Genomic DNA, 12,279 nt, shown 5'->3' with positions numbered 1-12,279 from the left:
ACGTGGAGGTCAAGTGGTGGAGACGGGACGCAGGAATATAACAGAAGAAGAGATGTCCTATTTTTCCTTATCGCATATTACATTTAATGCATGTGTACATTGTATCATTCTTTCACATAGATGACGGGTATCTCTCACTCAGATAGTACAAATACATATATAACTCTTCCTTCGTCGCCCTTCGCTTTAAGCCAGCACACCTTGACCTTTACCGCTGTGAGCGAATTCGACGACGGCATTGACGGCTTTCATATCTAAATATGTCGATGATCAGCTAAGGCATGGGAGAAAGAGAGAACATGATACATACCGAGTTGACTCCCTAGTTCGATATAGGTATGAGCTTTGATACTCAGGTCGTCCTTGACGGTACCGATGATCTCTATGAATCCGTCACCGATGTGCATATCCTATCCGTCATATCAGTATCTGGTATAAATCGACGACAACGACGGTAGAATGGAGATGACGCTTACTCGTGAGAGATGGACGCCGAGCTACGAAATAGGTAGTAAGTCAGTTTTTTTGGACTATGAGGAAACACGCTTCTACTCACAGTGTTCCCATCACTGGTTTCAACGGTAGCGGTGTCACCGGAAAGCTTGATCACTTTCGCAGTCAAACGGACCACCTCACCACGATGTTGAGTAAGGTATTTGGAGTTGATACGGGCTGTCAAATACGACAGTCTCAGCTACGCTACCGGTTCGCACCATGACCTGAGGATATAGAAAAAGTGTCAACCTACGCTCTGGGTTGATGGGAGACATGTTGGAAGTTGCGGGGGGAGATGACAGACGGAGCTACTTGTTCTTGTGTGGAACTGGAGATATTTCTCTTTGGAGTGGGAGCTGAGCAGACTCGTGAGTGTTACGGGCTTGGACTATACCTAAACGCAAAGCTAGACGAGGGGAGGAGGAAGATGGAGACGATGAAAGAGTGAAAGAGTGAAAAAGTGAGTGAGAGAGTGAGACGCGTCTTTTGAGATGTAACTTTTGGGAACATGAGTCACCTACCTCGTCTGTTTTACGTAATCACATCCATTATGGTTGCGGCGATGACCGGTCAGGAACGCGGCGCAAAAATTCATTTCATCTCGAGATATTTTTGTGGAATGCAGGAATGAAAATCAAGATTATCAAAAGTATCAAGAGTACGAAAGAGTCCCATCTCATCCCTCTGTCTGTCATCTCTGTACTACCACCAGTCGACTCTCGTATCATCATACTAACGCTCCTCCCAATATGGTCTCTTTCCAGTGAGTCGTATGCAGATGGGCCTGCTTATTTCCCTCTGCTGATCATGACATTGAACAGATGCGATGCTTGTGCCGATACGGTCAAGAAGCCAAAGCTCGATCAGCATAGAAATCGATGTCATGCTTCATTCACTTGTTTAGGTAAGCTGGTTCAGCCTGTGCTTGGCACTCTTGCTGATCTCGATGATATAATAGACTGCTCGACCACTTTCAGAAACCCTGGGGAATACAAGTGAGTACAAGTGTACTTTTCCAGCCTTCATGCTCTTTTGACCCCCGTGCTGACTGGAACGATATCAACAGGAGCCATACTACTTGTGTCTCCGAGGCTGAGAAATACCAAGGAGCATTGTACAAAGGTCCCAAAAAGGTGAGTATGCATCGGACAAGCTCACACCGGTTAAAGCTCACAAATCACCCTCTCTACGTATATGCTGTAGAACGGACAAACCCAGACATCCTCCCAATTCCAGAACCCCGCTGCTCCTTCACCTGCCCCTGCCTCTACTCCTGCTGCAGCTGCCGAACCAGCACCGACCGCCGCAAGCTCATCCATACATCCATCCCGATTGAACCAGCTCAATGCACCCGAACCACAGTACTCACAGCGTGGTGGTCCACCTGGGCGAGGGGGTAGAGGTGGTAGAGGTGGATTCCAAAGAGGTAGTTTCGGACGTGGAGGTGGATTTGCTGGATTCGAGAGGTCATACGCTACAGATATGAACAAGATGGCTCCATCTAGTGGAATGAGATCATGGGGAGGATCACCGGCGGAGACCACGCCTAATCCTGAGGCTCCCAGTGCTACCGAGGTCGCCCAGTCGAATATTGTCCCTTCATCTTCCGTCAATGGAGATGCAGATGCGGATAAGAAGAAGAAGAGGAGCAGGAAGGGAGATAAAGGCGGTACAGGTGCAAAGGCGAACTCAAAGAACCCTAAGAATGATGATAATGCCCAGTCGTCTGAACCTCAGAACAAGAAGCGAAAATTTGAAGAGTCAGAAACTACTGCGATTCCAGCTACAGCTATGAATGGAGAATCTACAGACGTCCCTTCCAAGACAATCAAGAGGTTGAAGAAGAGATTCGGTAAACTGGAAGAGAAAGAGTTGACTTTGGGTCAATGGATCGACGCTCTTGGTAAAGATAAGGAGAGGAATGTGGATTCATCAGATATATTGAAAGCTTTGAAGGTGACCAAGAAAGATGGTCACTTCGTCCTTACCATCTAGATGGATCAATCTAGTCTTTCATGCTTCCTGTAATAGATCATACCCCATTACTTTCCATATATCACTTATATCTGCTCATGTATATCACATGTAACTTTTGCACACTCTGCTCGTTTCGCATCACATTCCATTTCCGTTTTCAAGCCATGCATGTATATTGGCTACTGATGCAACAAAAGTTTCCTGATCAATTAAAATTACAATTTCGTGTGATTGAGATAGTCTTCCTGATACCGAATGAATGGGAAAAAGAAGAATTGTATAACGGGTTATAACGTATATGGATTGAATATATCGGAATGTGACTTGTCTAAGAAGATTTGGGTACAGGCGTAGCGATATCGTAAAAGGAATTGACAGAAATAGAGATAGATGAAGACAGAAAGATCACAATTGTTCAGTTGGTAGAGGGGGCAGAGGTTTCTCTTCCGTTGCGGTAGGTCCTGGATCAGAACGATGTTGAGAGGCATCACCAGCACTGCCCTCCGTATCCAGCTTCAACAGACCGACTTGTTTAGTCAAAGGAGAGGTGGATTCAGAGGCCTCCCGAACCGACGGCAAAGCCTTCGTAAGAGTTGGATCCGCCGTTGATTCAGTCAAAGGAGGTGGATTAGGTGGTGCAAGAGGTAAAGTAGGTGGCTGAGTGGAGGTATCCGAGGCTTCGGGCGTAGGAACCTGAACATGTACTTGAGGAGAAGGTGAAGGGGGAGCAGGGGATCGTGTTGACTTTCTTTCGATACGTAATCGACTAGCGAGAGATTTGGCGGCAGCTTGAGGACCGAGTGTGAAACCCTTCTTCATTTCGCTTGCTTCCTTTGGATCGGATGACTTCCAGCGTCTCCATCCATCGAAATCGATCAAAGCCTGATCATATCAGCTATGTCCTACTTCAGACGCAACTCACCTGCATACAACCCCATTCTACGATTTTCTTATCAAGCCATTTGAGTGACACCGGTTTGGTCAAGAAATCATTACATCCTGCTGCTAACGCGGCAACTCGATCAGACTGTAACGAAGAGGCGGTGAGAGCGACGATAATGACAGATGATCGGAAGGGTGAAGATGGTACTGGTCCTTCGACGCTTGGTGCACGAGTGTGTTCAATGCTAGGCGTTGAGGGGAATACTCCTATATTGTTATGCCTTTCCATCTTTCGAATTTCCTTGGTGGCTTCGATACCGTCCATCACAGGCAGTTGGATATCCATCTAAAGATACTCAGCACTGTCATAACTGAATAACATATCGGATACTCACCAATATAAGATGGAAACCTCCCGTTCGCCACTTCTCAACCGCTTCTTGACCATCTTTGGCCGACTGATGCTTGATTTTCTTCTTACGCAAGAACATACTCAAGATATTTTGGTTGATAGGGTTATCTGCGATGCGTCAGCGTGGCACATACTCCTGAACGACTTACCTTCTACAATCAGGACGTTGATAGGAGGGACAACAACATCGTTCTTGTCCACTTTCTTGACCGGTCGAGGAGCAGCTTTCTTGGTGTCGATCTCCACGTCTTCTGCAGTAGTCGATGCCGGATCTTTCTTCGGTGGTCGAGGGGGTTGGAAAGTACCTTGGTCTGCTCGAGGTGAAGGAATGACAGGAGAGTGTCCTGGTGCAGATCGCCGTTGCCCTTGAGTGATCGTAGCTGACCGATCACGTCCGACGGCCACGATCGGCGATTCCGAAACAGGTAAGGTCCTTCGCCTAGAGTTGACACGAGCATGTCCGGGCCTTTCTGATACCGAACCTCTTCGTTCGTCTGTACCACCGGAGTTGGTGACGTTAGAGACCCTTCTAGAATTGCTAGGCGATAGAGCAGGGGAAGAAGGTATCTCTTCACCACCAGCAGAGGTCCGTCGGCTAGTCGGTTTCCGTCTGAGAGTGTCAGAGGGTATTCGGTGAGTGGATGCTCGTCGCTCATTCTTGACTGGTGGTTCGAAAAACATTCCGTATGGTCGACCATCCGGACTCTGCATGACGACACCGGAAGCTCCCGATCCACTTGGCGTTGACCTTGATGCACTGGAGAAATACTCATTGGCCGGTGTCGCAAGTATTTCCCCAGGAGTAGGAAGTGACAGGTGCAAACCATTGTCTGTTCGAACGATTTGAGCAGCTGATGGGGGATGTTCCCCTAAAGGCGATCTTGGTTTCGGTAACCCCCCATCGGCTTTCCCACCCTCATCTGGAGATTCTTCTGCGACCGAATCAAAGAAGCCATTCTCTCTTTCTGTTGGCGTACGAGAGCCACCACCAAAGTATCCACCACCAGGTGATCGCGGGGAAGTGGCGATTGGGGAGAAGAAGGGATCAACAATAGGTTGATTGACAGCTGTATGAAGAGCCGTGAGGAATCGACGTGGACCAACCGGTTTGGGAATGACCATAACTTCAGGATGGATGTAAGCGCCTGAACCGGTCGACCATGGTGCCCCTACAAAGCTTGATACCACGTCCCGGACTTGGTTGTATTTCGCCAAAGAGGTGAAATGGATTAATATTGCACTTGCCGGTCTTTGAGTGACTTGACGAACGTGAGGTGTTGATCGAGTTCTCGCTGATAGGGATGGACGTTTGTTCAACCGAGGCTTGAGTGACAATGGGTGCAGTTCAGCCCGTATCCTGAATAATTCCCTGCGAAGAACGGTGATATCGTCATCGACGATGATAAAACGACCTTGGTCTCTTGCTGATAGGACCAATGACATAGGGACATCACCAGCTGGTGTGGAGCCGGCAGTTGAACCTCCATAGCCTGAATCATGCCTTCCTGTCGACAAAGTTTTCGCTCGATCAGCTTCATCCCCATCGATGGGGATATGTGAGATGTCCATTCCCCATGCAGCGAGGTAACTAGTCAGATGTCGAGCAAAGACGCTGCTCAGATTAGCGTGGATAGCGACCTTCTTGGTTCTGAGGGATTCGGCGAATTCTGATAACTCGCTAAGAGTGGGTTCCCGAGCTAATCGCATGGAGGAGAAGGGTTGTCGGATGGCTTCTTCCTCCATCGATAGAGGTGTAGGCTCCACTATCGGTTTCCCACGGGATAGGAGTATCGACAACTCATAAGCACGTCTGGGCATTCCACTACCCGAAGGTGATGATGGTTGGACATCGACCCGTAGCGTCGCATTTTGCTCCTGGAGCAACCTGTTGCAAAGAAGGGTATCAAAATTCGGTTTTATCGATTCTGCTTCTTCAGCGAGGTTGGTGAAAGGATTGAGTTCTGCCTTTGGGGTGGCATGAGTTGAATCTACAGTCTGCGATATATTATGCACTATCTCGAATACACATAATAGAGGTCCTTCGTTGGGTCCGGGAGGTTGTAGAGAGGTTCGACCGGGAGAATTTGATCTAGAGCTTGAGGCTGACTTTTGACCGCGATAGCGGTCGATCTCCGTTTCGGTCAATGTTTGACCGATTCGAGGCGTGAGAGAAGGGCTCTGAGGTATGACTTGTAGACCTAGCTCGATCGTATCTTCTCGGTTGGTAACAAGGAGGATTTGCCGTATAACCTATAACGAAGTTAGAACCAAACGTGCGGAAGTTAAAATTAATAGATTGCTTACATGACTTAGAGCATATCCCAGACCCTCCCCGTCTCCATGTACGCTGACATGTTTGATTCCTACGTCCCCATGGAATAAGACAAAATCTACCGCCTTCTGTGATGCCTGCCCACTCAACATATCCGCTACGTTCTGGAGTAGTTCTCCGATATCGAAATCCTCTCCTTTACGCATCAACGGCCCATGATCTAAGCCCTCCACCAGTTCCTCCGCATTTGCTGATAAGAAGTTGAGGCCTCGCATTGATGTGAGAAGAGCTGATAGGGAAGTAGCAGGTACCTGGACCGTACATCCCGAGTATTGCTCTTTGGCGTTATCAAGAAGATGCGGTGGCGATAGATGAAGAAGGATCTGGATAGCGGATTGGAGTGAGTCTGCAAATTCGAGTGAGACGGAATGGAGAGCTGTAGGAGGGGGTTTGGCAGTTGGTGGGGGTTCAGTAATGGATGACATAGGGGGTGGATGACCTGTTCCCAACGGATCATAGACGGGTGATAAGGGGTGGCGGAGATAACCTAGACGTTGAGGCAAGGGCGAGGAGAAAGTCCGATTGAACTGAGGTGGTGGATCAAAATTGTATCCTTCTACTGGTGGTCCCGCACTGCTGAACTCAGGATCGATAGGTTGACCATCATGCATGAGGGAATCTGTTGTCGAACGGAAAGCCGATCCCCTACGAACTTCATACGGCCGAGGGATGACATCGTCCTCTGAGCTGGAACTGTGAGGTTCGAATAGGTCTGCATGGTTATGAGGATCTCTCCGGATCGGGTTGCTGTATGCAGTGGACTGACCCGTACGAGATGGCCAGTCGAAAATGGGTTGCGAGGAGGATGATGAGGATGATGCTGACATCTACAGACAGAAAAGCATTTAGAGATGTACGCATTCCGAAATCATCGATTTAACTTACTGGGATAGGAGGTTCTACATTCCCTTTGTACGACTCGTTATCCAAGCTTGGTCTCCCATAGTTTTCATACATCGATGAGCCTCGACTGTTGCTCCAGTCTGCAGGATATGATATGATGGCTGAATGTGGGGTACTGCCATGAGGAGAATCGGCGGTGCTGTTTGTGGGAGATCTGGAAGATGAACCGGGAATGGAGAGGGGTGTTACTGGTGAATTTGACGAGGATGCCATGACAGCATCGATCGTTTGATTGAGGTTGCTGCCTGACCGAGGACCATGTATCTATGTGAGGTATAAGGATGGCATCTAGTGCTACTATAGTGATTGATGGTGAAGAGAGAGAGAGAGGGAGAGAGAGGGTGATAGGTTGTGGATATGCTGTGATTCCAGCAAAGAGAGTCATCTCAGTCCATTTCCCATTTTTCATCAGAATCGCGTCAGTGGTGGTGGTACTGCACTTGTGGCACATATGAACCCACCCTTATCTCCATCTATCCCTTCCTGATCCCACATCATGCGGTAGGAAGGGAGAAGTTGTATACGTATGCATATGTTATCCTCTCATCCTGGCTGTTCTGGTTTGACTGCCGTCCTGGCCTCATCAGGACATGTGTCATCATCTGTACCTTGTTCACACACTCTCGATAGTATCCCACCACCGTTCACTTCGTCAGTGGCGCTGAGCGACCCCCGTCGGTACCACAGTCATATTTCGTGTCTAATTGCGGGATCTACAAGAGCACAAATGGGGGTGCAGGAGTCGCTTCTACCAGTAAAGCTGGTTCAGTCAAGAGAAGGACAACAACTGCAGTGCGAGAAGGCACGTCTGTGCTCTGAAAAGGAAAATTGGACGAAGGTTGGTTGATCAACGTTCGATCTCCTCAAGCTGCAGACTTCGATGGTCAAGGCATGGAGTTATCAGACGAAGAGAGATTGCAACTGATTGTTCGATATGATTTATGATGATATAGGCTGAAACGGTGATTGATATCCCTCGAGGGAAGGATACCATGAGAGAAAAGAATGGAATTGGGTGATCAAGATTTGAAATCCAATTTGAGAACAGATCAAGCGATACATATATGATCATACAGAGATACAAAGTAATATACGACAGTTTAACCTAATGTCCAATAGCCAAGTCAGCATTCTCCTATGCTTTTCATTACAGATACAAACAAAAAAGGGAAGGATGAATAGTCTCAGAGAACCTGGAAACAGCACTGCACAGAACTACGAACGTAGAACGAGCAAATAAGATGGCACTTCCTATATAATAAACTCAGGATGGGTTCGTCATTCGTGTGAGGGGAGGGGAGGGGAGGAGCAGGCGATATTTGAATATATCGAAGAGGTGGATGGTTGGGTGTAAAGGGAAGTTGACATGGCAGGACTTTGATGATATTGCTGATAATAACTGAACGAGTAAAGTACTCACATCTTGAACAAAGAGCCAGTCCGACTATTTTCTCGATTCATCCCCGTATTCTACTTGCTACTATAATTACGATAAGTGAACACTTTGACGATGAGATGAGAGAAGTGAAAAAGCGATGGGTTCAAGGTTATCCTCGTTGAGGGGCAATTTGGTGTTATCATTCGTACGCGTGAGTCCCTCGATCGGAGAATGCCACGTCAACATCGCCCCTCCCATTCTCGCGATCTTCGCTCTCGTGGCATAGCTCCATGAATAGATTGAGATAGATGACCAATGATGCATAGCGTACATACAAGCTCATCATGCCAGCACATCATGTCATAACATAATCTATCGTTTCATCCTCTCCAGTGGATGGTATCATATAACCCATACAGAAGGTCGGACTACGAAAGCGGTATTTCCAGCCAAGACTTTTACTGGGATCTCGCACTCTACCAGCTCTGTTTTCATCTCTTGCCATTTCGACATCGATCTTTCTCCGTCTTTGCCTTCCATCGACCCGTTCATCCTAGGTGGGTCGGTGGTATGTAACAGGGGAGTGAGAGTGGTGGAAGCCGAATAGAATTTATTATCATGATCATTCGAAATTCCATTCTTTGGAATTAAGTTGATAGCTTCGTTTTTCCCCTTTTTGACGGGCGATTGGGATTTTTCACTTTGAGACCTTCTGTGGTCCACTGAATGACGATGAGAGTGGTGATGATGCGTAGGTGGAACAGCTACGACAAATTGTAATTTGACTTTCCACTCCAATCCACCTTTCCCATCTTCTTCACCGGCAGCGAGACTGAACCCCGGTGTAGCGTCTGAAGGTATATCCAAGGAAAATGCTAATCGTGTCGAAGAGACCACATATGAAGATCGATGTTCAGCTTGCAGTCTTCCCAATGACTGTTGAGTGTTTCCAGGAGGAGGAAGTAAGGGTTGAGGAATGATTTCGTGAGATTCCAGGAACGCAGAGAACTGTTTGTTGCATTGCATCGTCAATGGGCATTTGTCCTTTACTATCATGTCAATGGCTAGACTCACCTTGAGTACTCTCCGCTCGGTTTCTGGCTCGTTGAAAGTCACCACTCCCAATACAGTCTCTCCCAGCCGATAAGTGGTCTTTATCAGCGTCAATACTGCTACAACTTCACCGTCTTTGGCAATATCATATGAGGCTGTGATCATATCCCAATCGTCAGCTTCTGCACAAACGATCATACTGCTAGCTGACTCACCCTTTGGTGAATGGCGACTTAATATCTCGACTGCGTCTCCACACCCAGCTTCCAAACCTTCCTCAACCAATTCATCATCCCCTTCAAGCAGGGTCCCTTGCCTAGGTCGTGGTTTAAATGCTCTGCCCAAACCTTGTCCCGGTATAGCAAGCAAGGTTTCAGACTTCCTTCCAACCACTTCACCATTCTGCTCTTTGGGGGTCAATGGCGGTATATCAAATTTTGACGAGGATGGGCTGACCACTCGGGATCTCGGTAGTCTAGCGTTGACTCTACCAGGACGGAGAGAAGGTAATTTTGGTGATGGTCCGTTTGGCAAAGGTGGAGAAACAGGTTCGAGTGTATCGAGTAAATGACGAGCATAGGCTTGAAGGGATTCTTGGGTATCACCGGTCTTCCATCGATGCTTCTCAGATGCGCTAGAACGCCGGCGACGCTCAATACCACCGTTGGGCACTGGCGTCGAATGTTCGACCTCTTGCACTTCGGTTTCGACTTCTTGTACCATGCCTTCCTCCTTCGTTTGAATGATGGGCTGTAGAACATTATATGTGCGAAATGGATGGGTAACTGGACGAACCGTCAGCTTGGATAAGCGCACTTTAAACACTTAGCTCACCTGAGACATTCGACCATACCCTAATGGGTATACTGATATCCCTTGATTTCTGTCGTCCGCCTCCTCCCGGTAAAGATACATTGAGTGACACTATCAAATCGTAGGAAAATCGAAAAGCCTTTCCACGGTGTGCGGGAGGTAAGGTAGAAGGTAATTTGAGGGTGTATACGTCTATGCGTTCTCAATATCAGAGCGTATCTAGCAGCTGTTACACGACGTACTCACATTCCTTACTTTCGCCTTCTTTCAACTTTACATCTACACCCAACAGACTTCTGGTCGTCTCCAATACGGGTAGGTCCTTCATATTCCACACTCTTTTCCGTTCTTCCTCCAAGCTACCACCGCTGCCTCCCATGACCAGGTCCTTTGCTAATCCGAATAAGCTACCCGTCAAACTTGGTTGAGTCGAATTACCTATCGCACCTGTACCAAAGCTAAGCTGCCATCTTGATGATCCACCGGAATTTGAACCGCTAGGTGTTAGAGACGAAGTCGGGTTCAGCGATCCTGATCCTACTGGTTGATGGAGTAACATCGATCTGAGAGGTAATAGGGGGTCTGGCGGTATGTATGTGTTGGAAGGATGAAACTGAGCCACCAATCTCGTATACGCCCATAGCACAGTCGTAGTTCCTCTATCCGCCGGTATGCGTTCTCGGATATATGGATGTGTAGGAGGTGGCATGGGTGGCGGGGTTCCCAGACCGAGAAACGAGGCTCCGTATGCATTATGATACGATGGGGTTCTTCCATGAGCCAGAGGTGAGGGTGTAGGACGCGATTTTTGCCTGGTCAATGCTTCGTTCGACAAAAACGTATCGTCATCAGCTGAGGTACCTATAGAGCTTGTCGAGCTGTTCCCTCTCGTCAGGGGTGGCCTTGATGGACCGTCACTCGTTGAGGAAGGGCGTAGCGGTGGTGACAGAATTTGATTTATGGATTCATCCGATGGAGGCGATAGAGGGAAGTTTGTGATGGATATCTTGCGTGAGTGAGGATGATGCGAAGGAATGGCAGCAGACTGCGGCCGACGAGATGGTAATGGGGGCGGTGCTGAACGGGATTGGGCTCAGCAAAGAATATCTCCCATTCAGAAGCTGATCTCAGTCACTTACTCGGCTGACCTCCAAGAGCCCACACCAGTTCCTGAGGACTCATCGTCCCTTTACCCAATGCTAAACTCCTTGTTCTTCTACTATTACCTGCTTGTTTTGCACCTCCATTATCCTTATTACCCCATCCATCTGGACTCCTGAAGTTCATAGGTTTCTCCCTAGTCGGCGAAAGTGGCCCTGTACCCTTTCCGGACCATCCTGGTGCTCTGTAAGCTGGATTGGCTCCTGGACTATAAGGGAATCCAGGATCTGTCGCTGGGGGGCCAGGGGTCGAGTTCATTGATAATGGTGTGGTAAGGCGTGATGGGCCAGCTTCAGCATTGGCATTTTGATATGCTAAAGGTATGGTAGATAGGTTCAATCCTATCTGACCTTTCCTCGTAGGTGGATCCTGTATCGAAGATATCCCATCTCGTGATTCAAAGGGAGGTAACTGTCTTCCAGCCGAAGAAGCGCTTCTCACATCAGCTGTAGGGGGTACAGACACCGGTGTTCTCGGGAAAGAGGCATCTGCAGGTGGTGTGCGAGTATTGGTAAACTTTATAGTGACCGAGAAGGTCTCTCCGGCGTAGTAAGCTGATGCCGAGGGGGTTATGGTCACTTGAAGATGTGGGTCATCCAGATTGACGGTGTTGGCCGGGTGAGAGACGGAAGATGAGGAGGATGAGAAGGGAAAGTAGGATGACATTCTGCTTGATCAGGTCGGCATAGCTCACGTGTTTCTCAGGGAACACCTTGGGTGTATCTCGATGCTGATATGGTGGTGTTGATAGCTAGCAAGATAGGAGTCGCTAATGACGCTGGACGTGTCATGAATAGCAAGTTGGCCCCGGTTATCGCTGCAAGCTACGAGTAGCATCTTGTTGTTTGGTTAAGGGGGATAGTGAGTGCCACA

General features: G+C 48.1%; 4 protein-coding genes across 4 annotated transcripts; 1 reads left to right on the top strand and 3 right to left on the bottom strand.

The window, feature by feature from the left end:
• Positions 1–186: 186 nt before the first annotated feature.
• I203_108206 (uncharacterized protein) lies at positions 187–770 on the bottom strand (the record flags this gene model as incomplete). The annotated part of the gene is made up of 5 exons (XM_019148381.1): positions 187–254; positions 311–410; positions 477–497; positions 557–672; positions 749–770. The coding sequence occupies 5 exons, from the start codon at positions 768–770 to the stop codon at positions 187–189; spliced, it is 327 nt and encodes a 108-aa protein (XP_019002614.1).
• A 532-nt stretch (positions 771–1,302) lies between these two features.
• I203_108205 (uncharacterized protein) lies at positions 1,303–2,490 on the top strand (the record flags this gene model as incomplete). The annotated part of the gene is made up of 4 exons (XM_019148380.1): positions 1,303–1,399; positions 1,454–1,490; positions 1,562–1,628; positions 1,699–2,490. 4 exons carry the CDS (start codon positions 1,303–1,305, stop codon positions 2,488–2,490), a joined length of 993 nt encoding a protein of 330 aa, XP_019002613.1.
• Positions 2,491–2,877: 387 nt separating this feature from the next.
• On the bottom strand, positions 2,878–7,214 carry I203_108204 (uncharacterized protein; the record flags this gene model as incomplete). Its single annotated transcript, XM_065518346.1, has 6 exons — positions 2,878–3,303; positions 3,395–3,700; positions 3,750–3,802; positions 3,916–6,016; positions 6,071–6,925; positions 6,984–7,214. The coding sequence occupies 6 exons, from the start codon at positions 7,212–7,214 to the stop codon at positions 2,878–2,880; spliced, it is 3,972 nt and encodes a 1,323-aa protein (XP_065372711.1).
• A 1,567-nt stretch (positions 7,215–8,781) lies between these two features.
• Positions 8,782–12,072, bottom strand: I203_108203 (uncharacterized protein; the record flags this gene model as incomplete). The annotated part of the gene is made up of 7 exons (XM_019148378.1): positions 8,782–9,387; positions 9,454–9,587; positions 9,648–9,743; positions 9,831–10,217; positions 10,267–10,437; positions 10,492–11,322; positions 11,385–12,072. 7 exons carry the CDS (start codon positions 12,070–12,072, stop codon positions 8,782–8,784), a joined length of 2,913 nt encoding a protein of 970 aa, XP_019002611.1.
• Between the last annotated feature and the right edge of the window lie 207 nt (positions 12,073–12,279).

This window comes from Kwoniella mangroviensis, chromosome 3 (assembly GCF_000507465.2).
Source record: "Kwoniella mangroviensis CBS 8507 chromosome 3, whole genome shotgun sequence".
Lineage (NCBI taxonomy): Eukaryota > Fungi > Basidiomycota > Tremellomycetes > Tremellales > Cryptococcaceae > Kwoniella > Kwoniella mangrovensis.
This window is presented reverse-complemented; position numbering and strand designations above follow the sequence as displayed.